The sequence below is a fragment of the Thunnus thynnus genome, chromosome 11 (genome assembly GCF_963924715.1).
Source record: "Thunnus thynnus chromosome 11, fThuThy2.1, whole genome shotgun sequence".
Lineage (NCBI taxonomy): Eukaryota > Metazoa > Chordata > Actinopteri > Scombriformes > Scombridae > Thunnus > Thunnus thynnus.
Window position 1 is genome coordinate 11,095,704 of NC_089527.1, and position 26,424 is coordinate 11,122,127.

General features: G+C 40.1%; 1 protein-coding gene and 1 pseudogene across 1 annotated transcript in view; both read left to right on the plus strand.

Annotated features, from left to right (window-relative positions):
- The first annotated feature begins 6,744 nt into the window (after positions 1 to 6,744).
- LOC137192094 (uncharacterized) lies at positions 6,745 to 8,441 on the plus strand (annotated as a pseudogene).
- A 5,747-nt stretch (positions 8,442 to 14,188) lies between these two features.
- fn1a (fibronectin 1a) overlaps positions 14,189 to 26,424 on the plus strand; it is a 35,191-nt gene continuing 22,955 nt past the window's right edge. Inside the window, exons 1-12 of the mRNA XM_067603160.1 lie at positions 14,189 to 14,493; positions 15,493 to 15,618; positions 15,741 to 15,878; positions 16,173 to 16,304; positions 16,491 to 16,628; positions 17,483 to 17,641; positions 18,167 to 18,364; positions 18,523 to 18,705; positions 19,499 to 19,675; positions 23,341 to 23,496; positions 24,618 to 24,746; positions 25,140 to 25,283. Coding sequence (XP_067459261.1) covers positions 14,364 to 14,493; positions 15,493 to 15,618; positions 15,741 to 15,878; positions 16,173 to 16,304; positions 16,491 to 16,628; positions 17,483 to 17,641; positions 18,167 to 18,364; positions 18,523 to 18,705; positions 19,499 to 19,675; positions 23,341 to 23,496; positions 24,618 to 24,746; positions 25,140 to 25,283 — 1,810 coding nt within the window. The 5' untranslated portion in view covers positions 14,189 to 14,363. The remainder of the gene's footprint in view (positions 14,494 to 15,492; positions 15,619 to 15,740; positions 15,879 to 16,172; positions 16,305 to 16,490; positions 16,629 to 17,482; positions 17,642 to 18,166; positions 18,365 to 18,522; positions 18,706 to 19,498; positions 19,676 to 23,340; positions 23,497 to 24,617; positions 24,747 to 25,139; positions 25,284 to 26,424) is intronic.

The window sequence follows — 26,424 nt, forward strand, 5'->3', positions numbered from 1 at the left end:
AAAAAGTGGCACCATGCTACACATGTAACAAAAACAAAACAAAAAATTATGTACAAAAACAAAAAAACAACTAAATAGTTAACTTGGCTTAACTGATCAAAACTCAACTCATAACAACTGAACTTATATTAACTTATCATCATGTGCACACAGCTACACACTGATGTACTAACCCCCCCGACAGCCAAAAAGCAACTGCTTAAATAGACCCTTCCATCAGCAGTCCTTCAGAGTCAATCTGGGCTGTACCATTGCTGCAGGTACATCCCATGTCTCTCCTAAAAACAGGTAAGAGATAAGAGAGAAGTTATTCAATCTTACCAACCTCCATGGTGAAACACTTTTCCATAGCTCACCATATAACACACTTGCAACCATACATAAACAGATCAAAGTCGCAGTAAATAACTTACTTAACATAATTTACTACCATCCCCCACATTATCCAACCCAGTGACATCACCAATGATGCCACCCAGTGTATAAATACAGGCCATTGTTGGGTGCCTCTTCCTTTTGTCTGTGGAGCACATGGTGGGTATGGTAAGAATTATGAAATGCCGAACTAACCCAATAAACAATAACTAAACTTAACAATACTTGTCGGTGTTTTATTTTAACCAAAAATCTTGCTGGTATGTGAACTGTAACCAAACATAATGCAAACCACAAACAAACCCGGGATAGTATGTGTCTGCAAGTTACAGATTGATCATGAACATATGGCTAAACAAACAATTAACAAGCATGGTTAAATTTTATAAGCTATGTGGCATTGATGGTGAAAGTAGGGACAAATGGTGTATTCTCACCCACTTTGTCATATATATATATATATATATATATATATATATATATATATATATATATATATATATATATGTATGTATATCTCATAGAAAGTAGTTTAATACCATGTGGGATTTGCAATCAACATAAGAACATCTGAGTTAAAATGAAGGAAAAATTGTGTTGTTTTGAACAGCTACTACATTGAGCTGTCAAACTACGGCAGCATGTGTCTAATCGAAAAACCTGCGTCAAGTAATCTGTGTTCACTCTCTTATATGAAAACTGTGCTGTGTCAGATCTGTATTATGTCCAAGTGGGTCGTATGGATCATATGGCATTAATGGAGTGGGTTGCTGAGCCAGGTGGAATAATCTGTGTTGATGTCACAGCTCATGTAAAGCTACTTCATCTTCCTCCAGCTGTTGTCATAATGCAACAAATTACAAGTTTCTTCCATGACAACCGAAAACACACTCACGCAAAAAATGAAGAGTGAAAAAATAAGATGTAGCTAAAGGAAGTGAAATCAAATGATGTGTAAGTCTACTGTCCATTGTGTTGTCACGTATCATCTACAAACTTTTTTAGCTTTGGTTTCCCTTGTGGCTGAGGAATGGAAAAAATGTGGCGTGACAACGAAAGATATCCCTCAAAAAACACCCATGCCAATAGTTTCTCTTGCTGCTACATCCAGCACACACTCACATGAATACACACACACACACATATACACACAAGTCTTCCCAAACATCTCCATCTGTAGTTATATACCTCTAATTACAGTAAAACGTGACTGTCTATGACTCAGACGTTTGAGGGAATTCATCATTTCCCAGCTGTCCCTACTTTCCATGCCCTCTGCGCTTAGTAACTGTTTTTCTAGGATGTTGAAATGGCTCAACCAAACACCAACCAAATTCATGCACGTTGGCAATGGACGTTGCGTTCTTTCATTCTAATTCTTTCACTTTTTCTCTTTACCTCGTTCTTCCATTCAGTCTGGTTCACTTCCCCCCCCTTTTCCTTTTGGTGCTTTCTACTCTCCAGTCAAGTTATGACTCTGGAATTCCTCACAAGTGTTAGAGGGTAACCATGGAAACCTTCATCTGAATTTCCCGTGGTAACATGAGCTTTGTAACTTTATTTAGTCCTGGGAAAACAATCAATAGTTAGAAATCCATTCCATTAAAATTGTACTTCTACATCTTAAAATAGTTGTTATTTTGATCGCTTGTAAGCATGAAAAATGTGGACATAACTTCCCCGTGATTCTTATGTGACATTACATTTTGCTACTCGGAAACATATTTAAATAAATTACACATTTTACAGGCATTTTTCTGATATCTTTATCTCCTGCATAAGCCTTGTTCAAAAACCTGCACATACACATATGCAAATAAGGATGTTAACTATTTACAGGCCAGACAGGGGACAGCAGGGTCAGATAGGTCATTGTCTGGGCTAATGCATCTTTTTTTGTTTGCAGTCCAAAGAGATTTTAGTCCATTCAACCGCCAATACATGGTACAATTTTTCAATCTGTCAGGAAGTTTACATTCCAAAACCCCCTTCTTGCGTCTATTTACTGCAATTACCAAAGGCAGTAAAAACAAAGTATTGTCATCCAGAAGAAATTCTGTGTATGAAACCTAATCTGGGAACCAACACAAAAAAAGAAACATGAGGTTGATTTGTGCAACCGAAATTTCAGACGCAGGCTCAGACTTATGAAAACAAAAACTTCTGCCATATATAGTGATTTTAGCCTCTGCACATAAATTAAGACAGTGTTTGTGTCTGGGTCTGAACTAAAAACAGGGTAACAGTAAGATTAAAATTGGACGCCAAGTTAATTTTTTTCCAGAAAATGTAAACAATGTTATATCTCCTTTTCTAGACCACAATAAATGAATGACAGAAATAGCTGCGTATGATTTTGGCAAACTTAAGACACAGCTCTAATGTGAATGTGTGAGTGAGAACGTCACCAAAATGCTGTAATCTTGATTCACAAAATAGCTTTTCTCTAGAAACATTAGCACCACCCTAAAGCAGCAGAACAGAAATTGCAACATGTTAAAACTAACATTTCACCCATGCAGTCATTGATTATATCGGTGAGATAGATAGTAGGGTGCAGGGTGAAATGGATCACTTCTCATCTAACTTGTAATGATGCTATTTCATGCAGCTTGTTGAGTTGCTATTAGCTGCGTTCCTCCTATAATTGCACACTATGCTGCCAAGCCAACCCTGTGTCCCAAATTACGTACTGCTATTTAGTTTTCCCAGTTACATTGGATTATGTTCAAAGGCAAACATTTTTTTGAGTGAAGGAGGTGCAACATTTTCTTTTTCACTGCAAAGAAGTCAAACAGAGGTGGTTAGAGTGGTTGGGGGATGTACAAAGTGCACCATGTTTCTCATCAGTGCTGTGTGTGGTTTGGTTTAGGCAACAATAGCACTTTGGTCAAGGTTAGGGAAAGATTGTTGTTTTGGTTAAATGTAAATAGAACAAAAATATCATGTCTCACACTTCAAGTTATTGCAGATTTTTTCTCTACCAAGCCAAGACCACAACTGCTATGAGCGGATACTATAAGACAACAAATGAAATACATTGTCAGTGAACATTTTACTATGTTCAGTATCAACATTTTGCGACTTGCCTCATACGTTACTTAACAATGTTCCTCAGTACATTGATAAAAAACTTAATCAGGACAGCATTACATTTAACCCAAAATGTATTTACTGTTGAAATTAGTTGTAAATTAACTTAATTTCTAGGAGACAGCGTTGGCCAAGCAAACAACACTCATCATCTTAATTAAATGATCCACTTTCTATGATAAATATAAAAAAATACAGTAACAATATGTAATTGCTGAAAGCAGATATAGAGAGAATGGCTCATGCTGTTGATGCCAAATACACTGCAGAAACTGCTTGTGGATGGTGACCACAGCAAAACCTGGGCTGTCTTGCACAATTATCTCACAAATAGATATTAATTAATATGGATGCTGGCTTTATCAGAGTGGTAATTGACATGCAGGGGTATTAACAGAGTGAGACTGACCACCTATCCAAATCAATTCAATATTTTGAACATTTTGAATATTTTTAACCATCAGTCAAACTGGAAAACTCACCACTGTTGCAATTAGAAACTATGAACCATACTGACATATTTGAACAGAAGACACTCATGCATGTCCTGAAAATCACAGTCCATTGGCTGTTAAATATAAGTGGTCTGGTCAACTTAAATTAATTAATTAAGGTATTGAGTTCACTTGATTGAAAAATAATTTTACACAAATACTGCTGTTTTAAGAAGCAATGCTTTAAATCAATCTGATCTTTATTATATGCAATAGAGGTGTGTTCAATGGCCTCTGCAGATGGCTGCTGGGAAACTGCAGGAGAAAGTTTAGGTGGAGTTTCAATGCACTTTTATGTTACTTTTATGAGATACTCAATCCCACAGAACAATTTGCATCTGTCTGTGAGATCTGTTGGCTGTAACACACATACACACACCCACACATCCCAACCACAAACACAACATACCCCCTTGTGACTTTTCTAACTTCCTCCCGCTTGGATTCCCTGCGGGGGTCAACAGCTCAGTGCATTATGGTCTGTCACCAGGAGATAAACCAAATGCTGCAGTAATGACATCATCTGTCTGTTTGTTTAGCAGGAGAAGTGGGGGGGAGATAGAGAGATGGGACAAAGGATTGGGAAGAAATGAGGAAAGTGGGGTGTTGCGAAAGATGGAGAAAAATAGGCTTAAACAGTATTAGGAGAGAAAGAGGGAAATATGATACATTCATAAACCCTGAAAAAGCAAATTTAACCCACTTCATCTCCGTAGTGTGTTTAGTCCACAGTACGCTCACTGAATAATCAAACACTCACAGTTTGCACTTACTGGCTGTTTGCTTTCAGAACACAGCTGCTTAGTCTATGGATTGGCTTTTCAATTAAGTGCAGCTTACTTCTGTGTATTTGTTCTTTGATGTTACAGATATGTCAGTGCAGCTCAGGTTTAGTTTCTTTCTTGTATCTCCATTTCTTGTACGGTTTGGGTTTGTACAGCTTACCATCAATTGTAATTTGGTTTGTATCAACAGTTGTATCTTTGGAAGCATGAAGTTGTAGTAAAAAACTTATTTCAGTAATGGGCAGTGCATGTGTTGTTTGTCTACAAAAAGATTACAGGTAACTCATAAGAAATATCTTTAAAATGACACAGATACAGTACATAAAAATACATACTGGCTATTCTACAGGAAATCAGACTAATAGTAAGAACTTTTTTTTCGATCTGAAAATTATCAACTTATATCCAATTTCTTTTTTATAATCAGAAATTGTTACATAGAAACAAAAAAGGAAAGAAAAAATTTCCCACTTTGAGTTTGATTTAAGCTTAAAATGGTCACTATAATAATGGTCTTCAAAGTAGGGTGGGGTCAGAGAGATGAGAGAGTGGGTGCAAAAGAGATTAAGAATCAGACTCACAAAATGCACATGTGAGCCTTAATGACCAAATTCCCCAAATAAACACTTTTGAAACAGCGTTCATGTTGTAATGTTCGTAAAACTTTGTTGCCACAGCACAGACTCAGAGAGCTCATTCAAGTGTTGCCTGTCACACTTTCCAAATGTTTAAAAACAAGAAAACAGTCCTCATTCCCATGACAATAACAGTGGGACTGGTCCATGAGGTGTACATGACACATTTGGAGGTTTCCGGTCTATCTGTAATAATTCACTGGTGACAGATCTGAATCACTCATATCTGTAGCACTAATGGTTGTGGTGGTGGTTAGTGGCCATGTCGCTCTCACGCTCTCTTGGGCTCAATTGCAATTTTTCTGCACGTCCCCAAACCAAATGGCTATGACTTCAGTTGCACAGAGGGGGCAGATTTCCTAATCTCCTTGGGGGGTGACACCCACACAAATGTATACACTACATATGAACTCAAATATGCATATTCAAACACAGGTATCAACACATACATTACATCTCTGTGTGTTGTAGTAATATGTTCACATACGGGATAATTTACCACTTGAACAACTTATTCTTTAAATGTTCAAAGAGCCTTTATGATGTAAAACTAACATCTGTGACACCAAGAGACTAATGGCAACAGAAGCTGCTCCAGTGGTTACTAAAGGGATGCAGGATAATAATTTAGCCTACTCAGTTGCACACTGATTTATGCTACATTTCAAACCAGGTCTGAATGGGTATAAATACTAAGTGTCAACTCTGAGATGTTTCTGAAGATATACAGAACTAACCCAGCCAAGAAAAGTGTGGAGTCTGAACTCCTAATCACTCCATCTTTCCTCAGACTGTGACTTCATCTCCCTAGAGGTGATGGGAGGCTGGAGGAGGAGGAGGAAGAGGAGGCAAAAGTAGGTGGGTGGAGAAACAAGAGGAGATTTCGACAGAGATTAGACAATTATTTGTTTTATTTTGTTTAATTCAAGGGTTTCTGGAATTAGACGCATAACAAATGTGTATTATACATAAAGTGCACATAGTGTAGAATGATATCAACAGATAAATGGAGACACAACTATTATGAAGAAAGAACAGTAAATGCATGACTAAATATTTTAAAAATTAAGGTAAATGGTACTCTGTGTCAAGGGTTTCCTCCCTGCAAAGGTGTAGATGTTGCAGGACTGAAAGTTTAACCTGCAGTTCCTCCTCCTTTTCCCCACTTCCCCTTCCTCCAAATGGTCTACAGAGGATACACCGTAGCATCAGTATGAGTTTCCACCCCTAGCCAAAAATGATGATGTACCCAGAGATTCCTCATCAACTTATAAAGTTTTCTATTTGTAATTTTACTACCAGTGAGTTGCCCTTGAACTACAGAGAGTGTGGTAAAATGGACATGTTTAAGAGGGGTGATGTTTTACTTTGTACAAATTGTACAAGAACTGTCCTAAACTCCTGCTGCATGTGTGGAAAATCTTGCAAGTCTTCTGGAGAAGGGGGAAGATCCCAGAACAGTGGAGAGTGACTGAAGCAGTGTGGATCATGAAGGAGGGGAACTCCACCCAGATAGACCAGTTCCATATCATCTCCCCGCTGTGTGTCGAGGCAAAGATCTTCTTGAGTGCCGTTTCCAATCAGTTGTACACCTACCTGGCCAAGAACAGCTACATTGACACATCAGTCAAGGAGGGCGGCATTTCAGGGATGCCAGGCTGTCTGGAGCACACAAGTGTTGTGACACAGCTTATCAGGGAGGCCAGAGAGAACAACGGTAATCTGGCAGTGTTGTAGCTAGCTAGCAAATGCATATGGCTTCATCCCACACAAGCTGGTGCAGCTCACACTGACCAAACATCACGTCCCAAACAGAATCAGAAACATCATCGCTGATCACTACAGCAACTTCAGGATGAGGGTCTATTTGGGAGCAATTACATCAAGCTGTCACAGGGTGGAAATTAGCATCATCACAGGGTGAACTATCTCTGTGACGCTGTCCTCCCATGAACATGCTCACAAAGTCTGCTGAACTGGAGTGCAGAGGGCCCAGGAACAAATTCTGCTCAACAGCAACCACCCATTCATGGATCACAGAATCAGTCCCAGGCTGCTGGTGGATTCTGCAGGGGCTTGATAAGTTGATAGAATGGGCCCAGAGGCGTTTCAAACCAGCCAAATCAAGATCCATGGTGCTGAGTAAGGAAAGGTGGAGGACAAATTCTGGTTTGACATCGCAGGCGCAGCCATTCCAACCATCACAGAGAAGCCAGTCAAGAGCTTAGGCAAGATTTTTGACAGCTCTCTGAGGGAAACGTCATCCATCCAGTGGACCCGCACTGAGTTGGATGGCTGGCCGAAATCCCCAGACAAGTCTGGCCTACCTGGTAAGTTCAAAGCCTGGGTCTATCAGCATGGCATTCTTGCTAGAATCCTGTGGCCCCTCCTTGTCTATGCAGTTCTGATCTTGATAGTCAAGACCTTATAGAGGAGAGTCAGCAACCACCTCAGGGGATGACTGGGGCTGCCAAAGATCCTGAGCAGCATCACACTCTACGGACACCACCACAACAACAGCTGCTGAAGTTCCCAAATCACATTGTAGCCATCACCCTGAGACCAGACATTGTCCTTGTGTCTGAGTCCATTAAGCAAGCTGTGCTGCTGGAGCTGACAGTCCCATGGGAAGATTGCTTGGAAGAGGCCTTTGAAGGGAAGCTCTCCAAGTATGCAAGACTGGTCAGCAACTGTCAGAAGGCTGGATGGAGAGCAAGGTGTCTCCAAGTGGAGGTATGATGCAGAGGATTTTCAGCCTGTTCTTTGGCCAGAGGCTTCAGTCACTTGGGCATCAAGGGAAAGAGGAAGAGGGGAGCCATCCGCAGTACCACTGATGCGGCAGAGAGAGATTCAAGATGGCCGTGGCTCAAAGAGGGGAGCCATGGAGTCATAATTAGCTAGCTATCTGGGCACCAGCTGGCGTTTTGTCAGCCCTGGCTGAATCATGTGGAGGAGGGCGTGTGATGTTGAAAGACCTGAAACACCCAATCATTCCAGGAACAGCACTGAAAATGTGTTCATTGCATCAGCAGATGTATGTACTCAGTACTTCTGGACAACTGGCAAACAATGTTAAAAGTAAGTGCTAAACATGCAGATTTTCATATAATTTCCATTTATCAGTTCTAATGCGTTTGTTGGTTGTTTCCATAGTTTGTTTACTCTGTCCAGTGGATAAGTTGGTAAACCTGTTGCACAATCCCCTTGCTTTCTGTCTTTTTCACACAGAAATAATGCACCTGGCTATGGGAGCCATCCAGCTCAAACTTGCAGACTCCACCATGCAGTCGGGTCAAATTGAGGTCGGATAATGTTCAAACCACAAACAAACTACTCCAGAATTTGGGACCCTTTAGAGGAAGTAGCCTCATGATTGTTTTGGTCCACACACAAGTACAATTGATAAACCAATAAAACTAAAGTGGGCAAATGAACCAGAGTCCAGTTGTTTGAAAACACCAAGACCAGTTTTCTCTATCCAAACTCTGGCAAAAAAGGGTCCATAATTCTCAGCTCCATTTGAAGGAGACTGGGATGTGACCCCCTAGTTGACCAATACAATGTAATCCATCTTGACTTTGAAAGTGGCAGCCCTGAAATGTAATACAGCTTAACGATCAACTGTGGTACAATAAATCACACAGTATAGGTGTGCATTCTCAGGCGTTGTGTGCTACAAAACAATGGAAAATATTTGTTTCTTGCAGAAACTGATTTTTTTTTCATATTCTGTACTGTGTTTGTCACCCCAACAAACACCATATATTTGAGCGGAAACTGAGAGGAGTAGGCACAAAAATTAAAGAGAGGCAGCATTAAAGTACAACTAACTATGCAAAGAGAGACATTATAACAGAGGAGGCCAGATAGAGTAATGCAAAACATAAAAAGGGAATACTGTATGAAAGGAAGGCTGGAAAAGAATAGTGTAATAAGAGAAGAACAAGCCAGCGGAGACTCCTCTGGGATGTTACAATAATATGCGAGGAATGGCCAGTTATTCAACGCAAGGACAAGACAATTCAAGATGCTAAACCACAGTGAGAAAGAAAGACAGAAGGGGACACCAGACTTGGGAAATTTAAGATGTCCATTCAACATTTTGAGACGATTTAGAGAAGAGTCGAGACAAAGTTGGATGAAATTGTGTAGCAGCTGTACAGAGACTTTGCAGCTGTGACCTCTTTCCTCACCCATGTCCTCTATCTCTGGATGATCATTCTGAATGTGTTGTGTAATGCAATCATAGCGTTACAATATGATTTCCACACATCGGCATAAAACCTCACTTATTCTGCCCACATTTCTCAACTTGATGTTCGCTCTCAGCTTTTCCCTCACTACTCTCCCACTGTCTCTTTGGACTATTCATACTACCTCCAGTCTTGCACTCAAACTGAAACTTTCCCAGAGATTTCTACACTTTGCTTTCTCTGTCCCGTCTTTTTCTTTCAATTTCAACTTTAAGCTTTACAACTTTCTTTCTCTCTAATCCTAATTTCTTCTATGGTTTCTTTCTATCCTTTCAATTTTGTTCCTCTTTTCTTCTCTTCCCAGTTCAGGATCACTCCAAACATGCAAAAACTGCAAGTTGTATTTTCATGAATAGTAAGGGTCATTGTCTGCATCCTCTTTTCTAAATCCCAGTGGAGAAGTTTGCTGCAGTCAAGACAGACAAATTCCTACATGAATTCATAACATACGCTGCATATGCTGTACGACAAGAAGCTTTTACACCTTCTGCATAAGGCCACCACCAGGGAAAGGTTTAATGTAGATAGGCTCTTTTCCAAGCTCAGGGTTTTATTGTCCCTGTCAACAGCATACTGGAAATAATTGTTGCAATTACCATGGCGACCAACCTGTGTGATTCGCTTTTAATGGCAAATCACTATTTAAAACCTGTCTATTTAACCATAAGAATGTTTGTGTATTTTTATGTCAAGCCACAGTGAGCAGTTAAGTCGCACAGTAACCAGATAATAGCTTTAAACTGGGATTTCCAGCCTCATCATCTCACATCACAGCATTGCAGTAGCAGATGTGGTTTGGAGATGGTGACCACAGGGATGTGTTTTGAGTTTGGGGGACCAAACTCCCCTCCAGGAGGGATAAAAGATGAAGAATGTATGTATATAAAGGATTAAGCTTTTGGGGGAAAAGCTATTACTACTACTACCATGTTTTGGACAGACTTAGAATGTCAAAGTGTGAAATTCTTGTATTAGATGAAAGAATCACAGAGCACTAATAGAAGCCACCAACCAGTGGAAGTATTAAATCTGGTAGTTAACAGTTTCATTTTGTTTCAGTTCAGTGGATAGCTGCAGTTTTAATGTAACATAACTATCTCACTACATAAGTTTGATATGACTATGATTACTTCATTATTACAGCACAATGCCGTGATGCTTGTTGTTTTCCTTTCCTCTGCTATGAGGCCTGAAGTTGATTGTTCCTTTGTGGTACAAACTTTGCAAAAACTCTGTTGCCAAAAGCTCTAGGTTCAAGTTCAACACATAAATATATTGTCAACGATTTCACGGGAAATGAAAAATGCATTCAAAGTGTGAAATTGCTGCCGCCAAGTAGTGTATCAGGTGACCTTTTCACCTCTCCACCTTTGCCTGACATCGCTATCCAACAAACATGTCCATATATGGAAGTAATGGGTTTAGGGGGAGATAAATGGAAAGACAGAAAGATTCACCTCATTGGAGGAATAACTAGTTGTATATGCAGGAAGAGAGATAAGCAGAAAGCAGGCCTTTAATTGGTAACATATGTGGGATACCCTCACTAAAGGTGAATGCCGTGCTTCAGTCAGGATGAGCTGCATGCACATCCTTTTAAATCACATGACCTATTCATACTGTATGACAGGAACATATCTGATGAGTCTTGAATCTGTGTGTCAGCCAACACCACCAACAAATTCCCCAGTCAAACAGTAGGACAAAATGCAACAGATGGGTCGTTATACTAATGCGTATCCAAATAAGACATGCCCCGTAACTGATCGTCTACTAGTGTGGAGCAAATGCTCAATAAAAAACAGTGTTAAAGCCAAATGATGACAACAAAAAAACTCCCTCTAACACCTTGAAAATGCGCCTACGCTCCACAGATTTCGTGAGAGATGAGAAAATCCACATGGCCTTGGTAGGAGAGCCTGCACTCCCCTTTGGCCACAGCTCAATTGACTTGATTTATCAGCTGACTGATTTATCTGTTTTACTGTTGTAACAGTTGAGCTCATGTCATTTCAGAGGAAATGATGACACCCAGTGTGCTGTTTTTCATTACTGTCATAATTGGATGACTTTGTGAGCAAATTGCTTTAGAATGTGAACTACACATTAACTGTCAACAACAAACCGAGTAGTTTCTCCAGTCCTTGTTCCTCAAAGGCATCTCTGTTGCTCATCTTTTCTGTCTGAACCGTATCATTTTTGAATAACTCAAATCCACTGTCAGACCTACCTTCTGCTGCTCATAGCATTTCTTTCTGTTTGAAGTTTCTTTCTTTCTTTCTTTCTTTTCATTGACTAAAACACAAGTCATCATAAGCTGGAGGTGGGCAGATGTTGAACTTTTTTCAAAGTGCTCTACAGTTTGTATTGCTGTTTGTATTGAAATTTTAATAGTGATTATCCACAAAATGTATGTTATTTTAAAATAAACAGCATATAAAATAATGTGACTCAAGTCAGCACTCAGTGAGAGGACCTTGCTGCAACCAAATGAAAAACTATGAAATGTGAAATAGCTGATGTAAATTACATTTCATACATTTCATGAAATATAATGCTACAGAAAAACAAAGAATTGTTTTATTAGATTGGGGAATTGGTAAAGAAAATAAAGAAGTAAATGAGATCAGACGATTTATTATATGTTATACAAAACCCTGTTTTTAATGTCATCATGGATTTTTGGAAACACTGATATATATAGTATGTTTTTCTCTCTCTTGGAAGGTTTGAAGATTGTTTTCAGTTCTGTTTAACTGCATGATATTGACTTGTCTCCATCTTCCATATGTGTAATATTTATTTTAAAATATGACACATATATAGGAGAAGTCATGCTGTTATTCAAAAGAAATTCAGGGACTTGCCGAGCGAGATTCCTGAAAACATGATAGGAAGTTACAACCCCGGAGATAAGAGACAGATGAGTGATTGGGCAAAATAGAGACATTAGGTTTCCATTTACAAAGCAGTCACTGTTTACTGCTTTGTAAATGGAAACCTAATGGTTGAACAACAGAAAGTTCAACCAGAATGGAGGAAAAAGGATAAACAGACCGTCATAAAGAAAACTCAGCCTGAATATTCCATCTGACAAACAAAACACAAATGCCTAGTTGACAACAACAGACAGCACTCCAACATGTGGAAATGCACAAACTTTGAATGTAGCGCAGGCTTTCACCAACCAAGTAACACCTGGAAGTACAGAACAAAGCAGTTGCTAAGGAAAATAACTCATGGACAGATGACGAGAAGTCCTCTTGCTTTAAATGGTGTTGAGGACTTGAACCGGACAACCACATTGCAACTGAGCCAGTGAGGGGCGCCTCTGGCATGCACAGGAGTGAAGAATCAACTGATAATAACAGGAAGGACAGTGATGAGCAAGCAAGAGAGAGGAAGAGCGCAAGAGCGAGAAAAAGAGTGGTCTCTTGACTCGGCATATTACACAAAATAGTCTGTATCACAGAAGAATCACTTCAATAAAACCCTTGGACACATAAACACTTTCCAGACATTGAAACTTTAGGCTACTGGAGACTTTCCAGACACTTACGCCATGTGACCTAATTCCTGCAGATCACATACTCCAACTGTGTAAAACCTATAGGCCAATATTCTGCATAGCATCAACATCAACTGCAGCGAGATCTACTGCTTAAATGAGCATGGATAAGTAATGAGGGTACACTGGATGATGTAATTTAGCAACCAAGACATAGATATGATAGTATGAAAATGAAGTGGTACAGGCTTTTTTTTATAATGATAATCATTTTACACCTTCTTTAACATCTACTGAATTGTCATTGTAGTGTGGTCTGATAGCTGGAAACAGAAAAACATCTGCCCTGTTAAAAGGATAACACAAGCAAGGGCTGCAACTAATGACTATTTTCATTAGCAATTAATCTATCAATTATTTTCTTGATCACCATTTCCGAAAGACCAAGACGCAACCTTAAGTGTTTGTTTTGTCCAAACCAACAACCCAAAGATATTCAATTAACTATCATAGAGGACTAAAGAAACCAGAAAATATTCACGTTTAAGAGGCTGGAATCAGAACATTTTAGTAGTATTCTTAAAAAACGATTGACCAATCGATTAATCAGCTAATCACAGCAGCTCTACACTTAGCCCATTGTGACTTTACAGGTCCTTTTCTGCATGCACAATCAATATTAAAGGACACCAAGTTCTTCTTAAACACAACTTGGATAAACTGAATCCATGACTGAGACAACAGTAACATTGCAGGTTGTTTGAGTAGTTCATTGTCTCCTTTAATGACATTTCTAGGTAGATCAGCTGAGAGCAGGGTTGCATCCATGAGGCCAAAAGGTCCTAAATTTAAGGGACCATTAATGGGACAACCATTGTCATTTTTGACATAACCTTTGTTCATACTAGTAAGAACAGAGTTTACAACTTGGGATTTCTGAAACCATCTTTGTCTGCCTCACTTCATGCTGCGTGGGTAGTCGGTCTCTTTTGTTGGACCTCCCTCCTCTGGCTGAAAGTAAGCCATGCCCAGATAAATCACTCCCACAGACTGGTAAACCTGCACACTGGGGCCGCAGACTGGAGAGGAGCGGACTGAACGGGAAGATCAAGAACGCGGCATTAATTAAGAGTTGCACTGGAGCCGACTTCTCTCCGTCTCTGGTGAAATAAACTTTGCACAAGGAGAACCTGTAGTAACTGCGCCGAGTGGCTCGCATTATGTCCGGCAGCACTATAGCCAGGGTGCTGGTTGCGCTCTGTATCGGGAGCGCGGTGAACTGCATGCCCCAAGGGAAGAACAGGAATCGGCGACAGTCGCAGCCGCATCACGTCTCCTCAGTATCTCAGGGTATGTTTGTTTTATCCAAAGTTATAAATAAAAGTGCTTTCATACTGCAGGAAACGGTTTCCAAACCGGGGTCCGGGGCACAATAAAGGTCACTGAGGGGCTTCAGGGTGATTCACAGTAAATGAGAAAATGTCTATTGAAAAGTTAATTGCCACTTTTTGTTGTTGCCATGGGATGCAATGTAATATTATAGCCTGCAGTCTATCTATAGTAGACTGTAAAACGTTTGGAAACATCATAGTTGAGGTGATTCATTGTGTAACCGACTTATAAACATCACAAAATGATAATCATAGTTTGTTCAAGTAATCTCGGATTTTAGAGTGACTGCTGGTTTAGTTTCCATCCCAACAATTTTTCTGTTCTCCTCAGTTTCATCTGTGTGAATACTAAGGATCAAAGCCTCACAGGAAAAAAAGGGAGGAGAGAAAAAAAACATTTGGCTTCCATTTGAAACTTAAATAACGAATAGAATAAAAGTTGGGTGGAAAAGAGATGTTCATGGTATGTGAAGTAATGAGATGTGAACAAAGAACATGCCTGGTGGGGGGGGAAAGTGGATATTATTCTCCACTCTGTGCAAATGATTTATTACTCAGCCTGGGGACCCTTTGAAGTCAAGTTAACAATTTCACAGACTAGAGTGAAGTCCTGTCCTACAATAAAATGTTGATTTCAAATTAGCGTTCACTTGGAATTATTTTTGCTTTTGTCTTTTAAAACCATGATACTGGCTGGTGTGTTTTGTAGTTAGAGTTAGACCATTTTCCAGTAGCTGCGTTTGTTTTTCCAGTTTGAAAAAGGACTTGGTAACCAGGTACGGTGCTTGTGGGTGTGTATGGGTGGAGAGTGTTTTTTTTCCCCTCTCACATTTTCCCTATGTGTTTTGGTGTAGGAACAAGGGGAGTGGGTGCTTTTTCATTTGGTCTCCTGCTGCTTTATTCTAGCTTGTACCAAACTTTCTGCATTAAAAAAACTGCTCTCCTTTTCTCCTGTCAGATGGCTGTTTAGAGAACGGTCATTTCTATGGCCTTAATGACCAGTGGGAACGCCCATACTTGGGTAGCACTCTGATCTGTACCTGCCATGGAGTTGCTGGTATCAAGTGTAAAAGCAAACCTGAAGGTTAGTTTGTGTGTAGTGATTTAATGTAATAAAGAACCTCCTCTGTATCTTTTCCAACATCTGTCCCTCTTCCTTAAACAAAACAACACATAGCATTTTCTTTTTTTGTTTTCTCTCTGAAGCCGAGGAGAAATGCTATGATAAGATCAACCAGCAGTACTACACTGTGGGAGAAACCTACGAGAGACCCAAGGACGGCATGATCTGGGACTGTACCTGTATTGGATCTGGGAGGGGCAAGATCAGCTGCACCATTGCCAGTAAGTTAGTGTGTTCGTGTGCCTTCTCTAGGAGGAGCTGCCCTGCTGGCTGCTGCTATTAACTGTTCCAACCCCAGACCACACATCCTAGCTCATGTGTTTCTGGATATCCGCTAGTCTACCAGACTGATGCCAGTAAACTGGTTAATCTCCATATTCTCCATGGCTGATTAACAACTGGTGGTGTGCAGCTGTGAGTGGTTAAATAATGGGAGAAATGTCTGAGTGAGTTTCTTTGTCTTCTTTTGCTTTCTTTCCCTAAACTCATCATTTTTTTTTCTTCTGTCAACCCAGATCGCTGTCATGAGGGAGGGGCTTCATATAAGATAGGTGACACCTGGCAGAGACCCCATGAAACAGGAGGCTACATGTTGGAGTGTGTCTGTCTGGGTAACGGCAAGGGAGAGTGGACCTGCAAGCCTGTCTGTGAGTCATTCAAACAGCCACTCTCTCACAAACCACTGTATCTGCCTGCTTGAGTCACCGGCTGAAAATTCAGGATGATGAATTATTCATCATTCATATTTTGTAGGGTTAAGTGTCTTTGGTATACAATGGTTGATTAGTAAACATATAAGTAAAAGTGATTCAGCAAGTGTTCGTTTTCTGCAGCTGAGCGTTGCTATGACAACGCGGCAGGAACATCCTATGTTGTTGGGGAGACGTGGGAGAAGCCATACCAAGGATGGATGGTGGTGGACTGCACCTGTCTAGGAGAAGGAAGTGGCCGCATCACGTGTACTTCTAGAAGTATGAAACCCTTTGTATATTTATTTTTTTTGTATCGATCTGTCACCTCCTTATAATTTATTTTTCTATATTCCCTTTTTGTTGAATAATCTTGTCTGTGCCACTCTACCTGCATGAGAGATCCAGGTACTTCATTTTCAAAAGCCAGCTTTGAAAAGTCCTTGTAATTCTTTTTTTTTTTTTTTACAGCTTTTTTTTTCTTGTCTCTTTGCATTCGTTCGTCTTCAAGATTTTCTTTTTGTATCACATGACCATTGTCAGTTTCAACCATCATCACGCTGTCAAATCCCTTAATTATCCTTTTTCTTTTATTGTTTATCTTGTAAACACACATATGTAATTTTACTTGTCAAGAGCAGACAGTGAAAACTGGGTCAGAGACAGCCACACAAGCAGAAAATTAAATTAATTACTGCTGAAACATGGCAACAAGTCACATGCGTCTACACACATCAGTATCAGTATAATCCCCCTCATTGAATGCCACACATATATACTCTCTAGCCTTACTGGTCTAAAGGCAAAGTGTTGCTGATTTGTTGCAGGACTTTAACAGGCTGTGGGGGGAAATGTTTGCAAGTTGTGTTTCTAATTAGAACCATTACTTACATCCTTGATGGGACAGGCTGATGTAACAGATGAAAATGAATACATTTGCCTGTTGGCTTGTTGTCACATGCAAAGCTTCAGGGTGGCCTTTTTTTGTGGACATCATAAATACATTGTTATCATGCTTGTCTTCAACAACTTATCGACATAGTCGCACAGACACTGATAACAGCTAGTGGCCAGAAAGAAGAACTTTGTTTTCTGATCGCTTTCTAATGAATTCATCTCATTCTCTTCGCTTCTAGATCGCTGCAACGACCAGGATACTCTGTCCTCCTATCGTATTGGAGATACCTGGACCAAGAACGATGCCCGAGGCAACCTGCTCCAGTGTCTGTGCACAGGGAACGGCCGAGGGGAGTGGAAGTGTGAGCGACACGCTTCACTTCACACCACTGGCCTGGGTGAGAACTGATAACGTCCTTGTCCTGCTGTCTGTGTGGAGAGAAGAATGTATACCAGAGACAGATGCTGTGAGGCGGGGGGGATGTGAAGTGCCATGTGTTGAAGTGAGAAAGATGTGTCTTGTAACTCATGATCATGACCGCATGAGAAGGAGAGACAGGGCACAGGGGAATGAAGAGTGGAAAGTTAGTGGGGAAAAATGTGATTGAAGTGGCTTGAAGTGATTATTGGGTAGAAGACAGAAACATATGCTCATAGTGACTCAGGGACAGTCAAAAAAAAAAACTCAAATGGAAAGCATATTTTTTTTGTGAATGGGACATTATCATTGATAACCCAGTGCAGGCCTCTTGCAGTCAGAATGAAAGCAAGGCATTATTTTAAGCAAAGAAATTTTCCATTTATACTTGCATATTCAAAGATGCTCTGTGTTGTTTTAATCAGTAATTTTTCATCTTGGAAGTTTTTATGTGTCTCTTGGATATTATTGCTATCCCTGACCTGATTCCAATGTTCCATTTCAGGCACTGGCTCTCGTGTAGTCACTAACATCCAGCCTGCGGTCTACCAACCATCCACTGTGACTGAGCAACCTCAGGATGGACCCTGTCGGACAGATACAGGACTGTCATACTTTGTCGGCCATCGCTGGATTAAGAACCAGGGAACCAAGCAGATGATCTGTACCTGTCTGGGCAATGGAATCAGCTGTGAACAATGGGGTAAGAGATTTTCTTTTGTCTTAAGTGTCCCAGAGTACCGGTAATTACTGATGCAAACTTGTCTTCAACAATGGCCATAATTGACAAAAATGTACCTGTATGTTGTCATATGTCTTGTAGTATTTGCTGTATTTGTGTGTGTTCCTGTCTTCTTCCAGATGGACCAGCTCCAGTATACGGTGGCAACTCTGGCGGTCAGCCCTGTGTGTTCCCCTTCGTCTACAAGGGGAAGACCTACCACTCTTGCACCTCTGATGGACGAAGTGACGGACAGCTCTGGTGTTCCATCTCCTCTGACTTTGATGCAGAAGAGAAATATTCCTTCTGTACAGAGAAGAATGGTGAGCCGAGAATTTGAGTCAGTTGTGGCTCATTAATATTATTTCTGGTATTTCTGGTCAAACTACAAACTAAAACTCTTGGCTATTGTGGGGTTAATATTCTCTCTGAATACTGATTTTTTTTGTTTGTATTATTTTGATGTTGGGAATGATAGAGAGTGGGCTACTGTTTAGAGAGATAAACAGAGTAATGAGTCTTTCATCAATAAACAGTCCAGCTGTTCTCCTTATGTCACAATTTTCAGATTGGTAATGCTAGCTAACAGCTACCTCTGAAAAGAAATACCTAACTTGTTAATGTTATATGAGTGTAAATGACCAACAGCCTGTTGATAGCAAATCTCCCATTTCAACTTTTAATTATGTCCTATCATATCATTGGGATGTGAGGAAGTTTCTCCTGCCTGTCTGTATCATTATTACACCAGTCATTAGTCAGATATAAAAACCTTTTAGTTTTAGTGTCAGACCTCACTTACCAGCAGTTTATATGATTATTTATCAAAATTATTGAGCAAGTATACCACTAATGTAATAGCCTACTCAGTGTGTGCTAAAGTTTTCCTATAGAAAACAAGCTAAATTTACCAAGCAGTTGGTTTTTCTTTAACTGAATGGTTTGATAAAGAGAATCATGGTGGGAACACAACAACAAGCAACTGCATGACATTTTACATTTGTTATTATGCTTAGTACAAACTTATCTTGTTAAATACAAAGTAAATCTCTTCTATAGGCATGGGGTTTATACGTATTTGAATACTGATCTTGTTTGGGTTTTTTTTTTCAATAGCGATTGTGGCAACACGAGGCGGTAATTCCAATGGTGCTCTGTGCCAGTTCCCCTTCCTCTACAATGGCCGAAACTACACCGACTGCACTGCAGATGGCCGTAGAGACGGCATGAAATGGTGTGGCACCACAACAAACTATGATGAGGAACAACGTTTTGGGTTCTGTCCCATGGCTGGTAAGTGCGTGTGTGTGTGTGTGTGATGGAGAGAAGGGGAGGGAAGGGGACAAAGAATCCAAATGTTGGGTCTTGAGGTGCTGTTTGAAGTTTTTTAGTCCACACTGTTTTATATTAAATTCAAGATGCCATTCAAATGTCTATTTGGAACAAAAGAAGAACTTTTAAAAGTCTTTTTTTGGCGCATCCATTTTTAAATCGTTTGTTTGCAAGCTTCTCAGAAATGGACAGTGAGATCATAGAACAACCAAATGTCACCAGGCCAAATGTGGATCCACTCAGCAGTTTACTCGCCATGGGGACAACTAATGTGATTAGCACAGCTAATTGCAAAGTCCCTCCCAGTTTTAGTTCAAATGTATCTCTGCCCAGTCTAAATCAAGGAGATGACATGGCCTTTGTATTAAGACTGTTCTTTGACAATGAAAAGATTTGATGGGTGACTTAATTTAATTTGCATAAAAGCTATTATCAAAGTGATGTTAAAAGGGAGACAGGTCTGATGGCACAGACAAAATCTAATTTACAGTTCTTACACCTTTTATTTACAGCGTAGCCAAATTGAAGTCACTTGCCTTGCAAGAAGTGTGTTGTGTTGAATTGGTGTCAATTAGGTCTCTATGAGTAACAAAAGGGGCTGAAGCCAGTGAAACACTAGGGGGTCATTGACACTGCACTAACGTCTGTGAAGGAGTAATGAAATGGTAATGATGATGCCAACAGGCTGTAAAATGAGGGGTGCAATCTCTGAAAATCTAGAGGACTTCTGTAGATATCAGAGCTAATGCATGTTGAGGTCTTAGTAGTCTAATTTAGAAACCACAAATTTATGTCGGCAAAGCCTCTTAATGCAAACAAGGCTGAGTGGTCACAAAAATGCAAGTCTTTGACATTATTGTGAAAGTCTTCAAAGAGGAATCCAAGCTAGAAAATGCCTTTAAACATAGTTTTAGAGAAACACTAAAGTTTATCCCAGGCATTGCATGAATGTTGTTGCCGAATAGTGTGTAGATAATCTGAGTGTAGTTAGATGTAGTGACAGACACTACAACACAATATCCACAAACAGGAAGGAAGGGAAGCACCGATTTATACAAGGAAAAAAAAATCTTCTGAGTACTGCCAAACTCTCTGTTAGACTTCAAAGTAAACAGATGGAAGATGGAAAAATCTGTTTGGCAGCAGACTGTAAAATCTGGAAACATCTACATGACTTATCTGAGTCTTTGAAAAGTGGAGTACTTTATTTTATCTCTTAGTTGCTTTGCAGAGTGGCAAAACAGATCGAGTATGCTCTAAGTAATTCAACTGTTTGAATCTTGTTGAAGTCTGAAGTCAGTGAGTTTAAATATGTGCAGATGTTTTGAGTTGACATGATCACATGTAGTACAATAAGCCTACAGAACAGCAATTGTCATGCTTTTTATGATAAACTTGGTGAATGCATAGCAAGCATTGGGATAATGCATTGTGCGAATTTTACAGGTTTTTTAAGGCTGTAATTTTCTTCAGGATTCTTTATGTGTCTTCTTAGGTCCTGGGACCCACCTTTGGGCCAACACCCAGTTGTTAAAAACACCCTGTAAAGGTTTAAAGAGGGAAAAGAGCGTTCATGCCTTTGTCAGAGCAGGTTGTCTGTGGTAAACCAGTCCAGCAGTCAGTGCACCAGGGGGTCTTTGATATTGACATTAATGACTTCACAAGGATTGTCAATACAAACATGGTGGTTGAGATGTTAATGGTGATGTTTAAACTTCTCCTCCACCTGTGGTAATCTTCTGCAATGGTTGTTGGAAAGGCTAATCTGGTGTCTGCCATGTGTTCTTGGGATGGTAGAGAAGCAGTCTACTACCATCAGCCCAAATCCAGGTTCACCTCCCTTATGCAAACTGAACCATTTACATTATTAGATCCACTACTAAAAAAACCTCAAACCATGACTATAATTATGTGTATTTCAAAATCAGGGGGGAAGTTTCTATTTTGCACCTAAAAAGCTCTTTCTCAAATTCAGCCACATATATCAGCATCATATCTTTTAGTTCATCTCCTCTGTATCTCAGTTTGAGTGATAATCTGTTTTTCTTGGAGTGAATTGTTGAGGCCCCCACAGTTGTCGGCTGATATGTCTAAACAAGCCAGTTAAGTTTTAAATGGCTGCTTTCAGAGATTTAAATGTAGATTGATTTTTGGGGTTTTCACAACAAGGTTGAGTTCGGGCCAAATTCACTCAGGCCCAAGATAACCCTTTGTAACTGGAACAGATTAAAGCAAGTTTAAAAACTTTCTGTTTCTAGAAAACAGACTGATTTCAAATTGTAAAAAAAAACACCAGATCGCCCTTAAGCTGTAGGGCGGGGTGAAAGCACATCCAGACACAGCCTCCAATAATTTCATCACAAGTGGTCAAGAACATTGGACACAAGCCATACTGGGCACAAGAGAAGGACTATATAGTAATTAAAGGGAAAACTCACTTTGAAACAGAAATCACATGTGTTTTTCACTTAATGTTGGGCTGTAATACTTTTTCACATTTATTTTTAGAAAGAAATGAACACAATAAACATTTAAGGGAAGAAATGATTTACCCATATTTTAAATGTTCTATTAAATTATGTTCATACCTTTTTATCAATGGAAAATATATGTCCTCAGCTGTGTATGTGAATGTTAAGTGAAAGAGTTTCATGCTGAAAAAACTATTCTAGGGATGACATGAATCTCAGCAGCCTTTGCTGTGATAATTCAAAAGTCTAAATTAGGTTTAGCCCTTGACTTGACCAATTCATATCTTAAACTGGTACTTGATTGTCCCACACTGTGTCCTAAACATCTTTAGTGTCATGTTGCACAGCTACCAAACAGAATCCAAAAGATCTTTACTTCCAGGAACCAGATGGCCTGGCTCTGGTCCAAACTCTGCCTGTCAGAAAATCCCTGGCTGGGCTCCAAGACAGAGGATTTGCCATCTATCTCCTCCTCCTCCTCCTCCTTTTTATATGTAGCCTATATACATGGGCATGCATGCATATCAGTTTTGTCTACTCCTCTACCTGCTCTACAGCGCCTCCATTAGAGCAATATCAGTTATTTAATCTGCAACTTTCTGCACTTTCTTTCCGTGCAGACTCTCGGACATGGATGCAGGTCTCTGCTTGTCCCACTCAACTACATAAACTTTCTACCTTTCCTGATAACAACTACTCACTCTTTTAATTAATGGAGAACACATGGTGAACACACACAATCATTCCGCAACACAGAGGCACAAGACAGCTGTTTCTGTCTTTCAATCCAGGGAAATTTTCCCTCCTATCGACACAGATGTTCAGTGGTGGTTGTATCCTCTACAGCCTTGTAAGTGTAGGGTAGAATGAGTGATCTCTATGGGGGATCATTCATTATAGCGTGTGTGTGTGTCTGCTTTTATCTTGATGCTGGTATGCATAGGCGTATACAATGTGTTATGATGTGTGCATCTGATCATTTTGGGTGGTGAAAATTTGTGTTTTCAACTTAAGTTTTCAAGTTTTCCCCCAAAAGTCCAAACTTTTCTGAAAAATCCAGCATTTCAGCATAATTAAACACTGAAACAGGAGTAAATCAGGATCCCGACTTGCTGGTTTACACTCTTGTAATCGGCTTTGCCTTGTGTGTTCTAGCCCATGAAGAAGTATGTACAACTAACGAAGGGGTGATGTACCGCATTGGAGACCAGTGGGACAAACGCCACGATGTTTTGGGTCACATGATGCGGTGTACCTGTGTCGGCAATGGGCGAGGAGAATGGAGCTGCGTTGCCTACTCCCAGCTTAAAGGTATGTGTGTGTGTGAGTGAGAGAGAGAGAGAGAGAATGGGTTATAAAGAGGAAGAATAATTGATTGAGAGTTGATGTGGTGGTAGTTTTTGTGTCTGTGAATGGTGTAATAATTAGAGAGTAATATGAGACTTGTCTGACTGAAGAGGTGAAAGGTCATGTGTGATATAATCACTCAACTGCCAAAAGGTTAAAGATGAGCCCTTTATGGGGCTTCAGTTGCACCTGCACCACACAGACACACCCAACACTCCCATTTTTCCCAGGTTTCTCCCGTTTTTTCACTCCCTCTCCTGCTGTGATCCCGTTTTGTTGTTTCTCCTCGGAAACTCTCGTAATTTGCATGACCCTCAACCTTTATTATGAATAATCGTCAGACACATGGATCCATAGGTTTTGTATGTTTGACATCACTGGATTTTCTATTAAACATAGTCTACACACACAATCCACACACGACATACAATTTTAACTCATCTGTCACCACAACCTGATTCCAGGGGCGTGTGCACAGCTGCTCTCTGTGCAGGCAGTCTGTCCTCCGTCCTCCTCCCTCTACGGCTGATGTCATTCACTGCCTGCAGGTACAGCTGGCAGAGAGGAGGGGCTGGTTTGTCTCAGCCAGCAACTAAGTTCACAAGAATTTGCCAAATTTTAAGATACGTGGCAAACTCAGATAAACAGTTACATACAGCTACATACAGATAGCTTTTGTGTTATTAGCTTAACCTGTGGGCAAAGCAGTTGAAAATATCGCTTTTCTACATGTTTATGCTTGTTGAACAGGTGGTTTGATAAGGTACTTCTTAGCTTTTTAGTTGTGACAGTTTTGTTGCACTTACAGTAATGAGCGCTGTTTTCATGAACTTGAGTAAAATGTTATCTTTCACTTCATCTAACTCTTCATCCCACCCCCCCACCCCCCCACCCCCTGCCGTGCCAAAAAAACCTCCCGTATTTTGAAACCTTAATGTTGGCAGGTATGCACACAGACAGTGTTCAGCAGAACAGATGTGCAAAAGCAGTGACATACTTAAAAAAGAAGTTTCATTTTGCCTTTGCCCCTCCATGTCTTTGCATATCTTTCTATATCTGTATTTTTTTTTCTCTGTCTGTTGTAGACCAGTGTATTGTGGATGGTCTGACCTACGAGGTGAACCAAACCTTCACCAAGCAACATGAAGAAGGCTACACAATGAACTGCACCTGCTTCGGACAGGGGCGTGGCCGCTGGAAGTGTGATGCCATTGGTGGGTTTACCGTGTTACAGATTTATGTCTTACCATTTTTGTCAGTGTTTCCTCAGTCTTGACTAATTCGTAACATACGTATATTTGATTGAATAGTCCAAACTTGTGAATGTTTTTCTTTCTACTTGGACTTTAAGAGAAAGAGAGAGAGCAAGAGAAAGTAACTGTCCAATATTGACTAATCCCCACTCAAGCTATATATTTGACAATTGGTTTGATAGTTCACTATATTTATGTGTTTGCGTCACTTTCACTCTGTAAAAGATATATGCACACTGCAGTCCCTGACATGTAAAAAATGATATTTAAGGGTAACAGCATTTTTGTTAGCTCCAAAACTCTTGCCAGCAGAACCTGTTGCATTACCTGGTTTTTCTGTGACTCTGCCCTCAGACCAGTGCCAGGAGCCAGAGACGCGAGCTTTCTATCAGATCGGAGAGTCTTGGGATAAAGTCATCAATGGAATCATGTACAAGTGCTATTGCTATGGCAACGGCGTTGGAGAACTCAGCTGCGAGCCCCAGCAGTCCTACCCTGGTAAGATGATAAATATACATTGGGATCGGATGATGTGAGGGTGTCAGGGCGTGTTAGGCTATGATGAGCAACGTTGCAAATCAATCATCAAGACAGCTTTATGGCAGTATTGGATTTTTATATGATTTTTGCATTAATGTGATGATGGAGCTGAATTTATCAGGTATGTGTTCATTCTTTATTTGTATTTAATTCGCTGGATTAGTCAAAAACAGATACTCGTGTCAGGTTATTACCTATAAAAAGCCTCTGATTTGATTTTCCATTCATGAATAGATGTTTAAACCTCAGTGAGGATGTGTTTAGTACCACGCTACCACTGATGGTAAAATGCGCTAACTTCACAAATGATTGTGAAGAATGAACAATGAAAAATGTTTGTCTAAGTCACCTTTTAAAATGAGGCTCTTGACTTTGATGTGAAACAGACAGAGATGGGAGGGGGTGTGATTTCCTCTTTTACAAATACACCCCAACTCTGAGCCTTTGTTCTTGCTAGCATGTGGTACATCGCCTGTGCCGTTACCACAGCTGTACCAAACACTACAGTGCAAGTGTGTGTGTACATCCCCCCCCACCACCCCTCTCTCTCTCTCTCACACACACACACACACACAACTTTAAAGCCTGTTAAACATCAGTTTTCCATTTTGTGGATTTTAGCAATCACTTCAGATTTAACCTTGTCATGTCTTAGAGTTTTATACTCTGTTTAGCCTTTAGCTAGGATCATTGAGTCAAGCTTCATTACACAACATTATGTAGCCATGATGGTCATGTTACCTCATTCTTACTGACTTGAAACCAAGCTTTGCTAGACAGACTCACTGCACACCAACATTTTACAGCAAAATCTGTCTTACAGTTTTGTTTTGACTTTAAGTTACCTCCTATGTTGGTCTGTCTCCCTTCTGGGCCTTTTGTTTACGTGTCTGTTGTCAGCCCCCTTTGTCATTACAGTCAACAAAAATGCTACCCAGTGAGCAATTTGTTCAAACTTTTAGGCACTTTTCTCTCTGGAATTTGAAGTTAGGATTAGATATAATACTCATCCTGTTAAGTTGTAGCTTTTTGTAGTTCTCTGTAGCTTTTCTTGGTTCCTTGTTATGGCATCCCCGAATAAACCATTAAGTTGCTATTT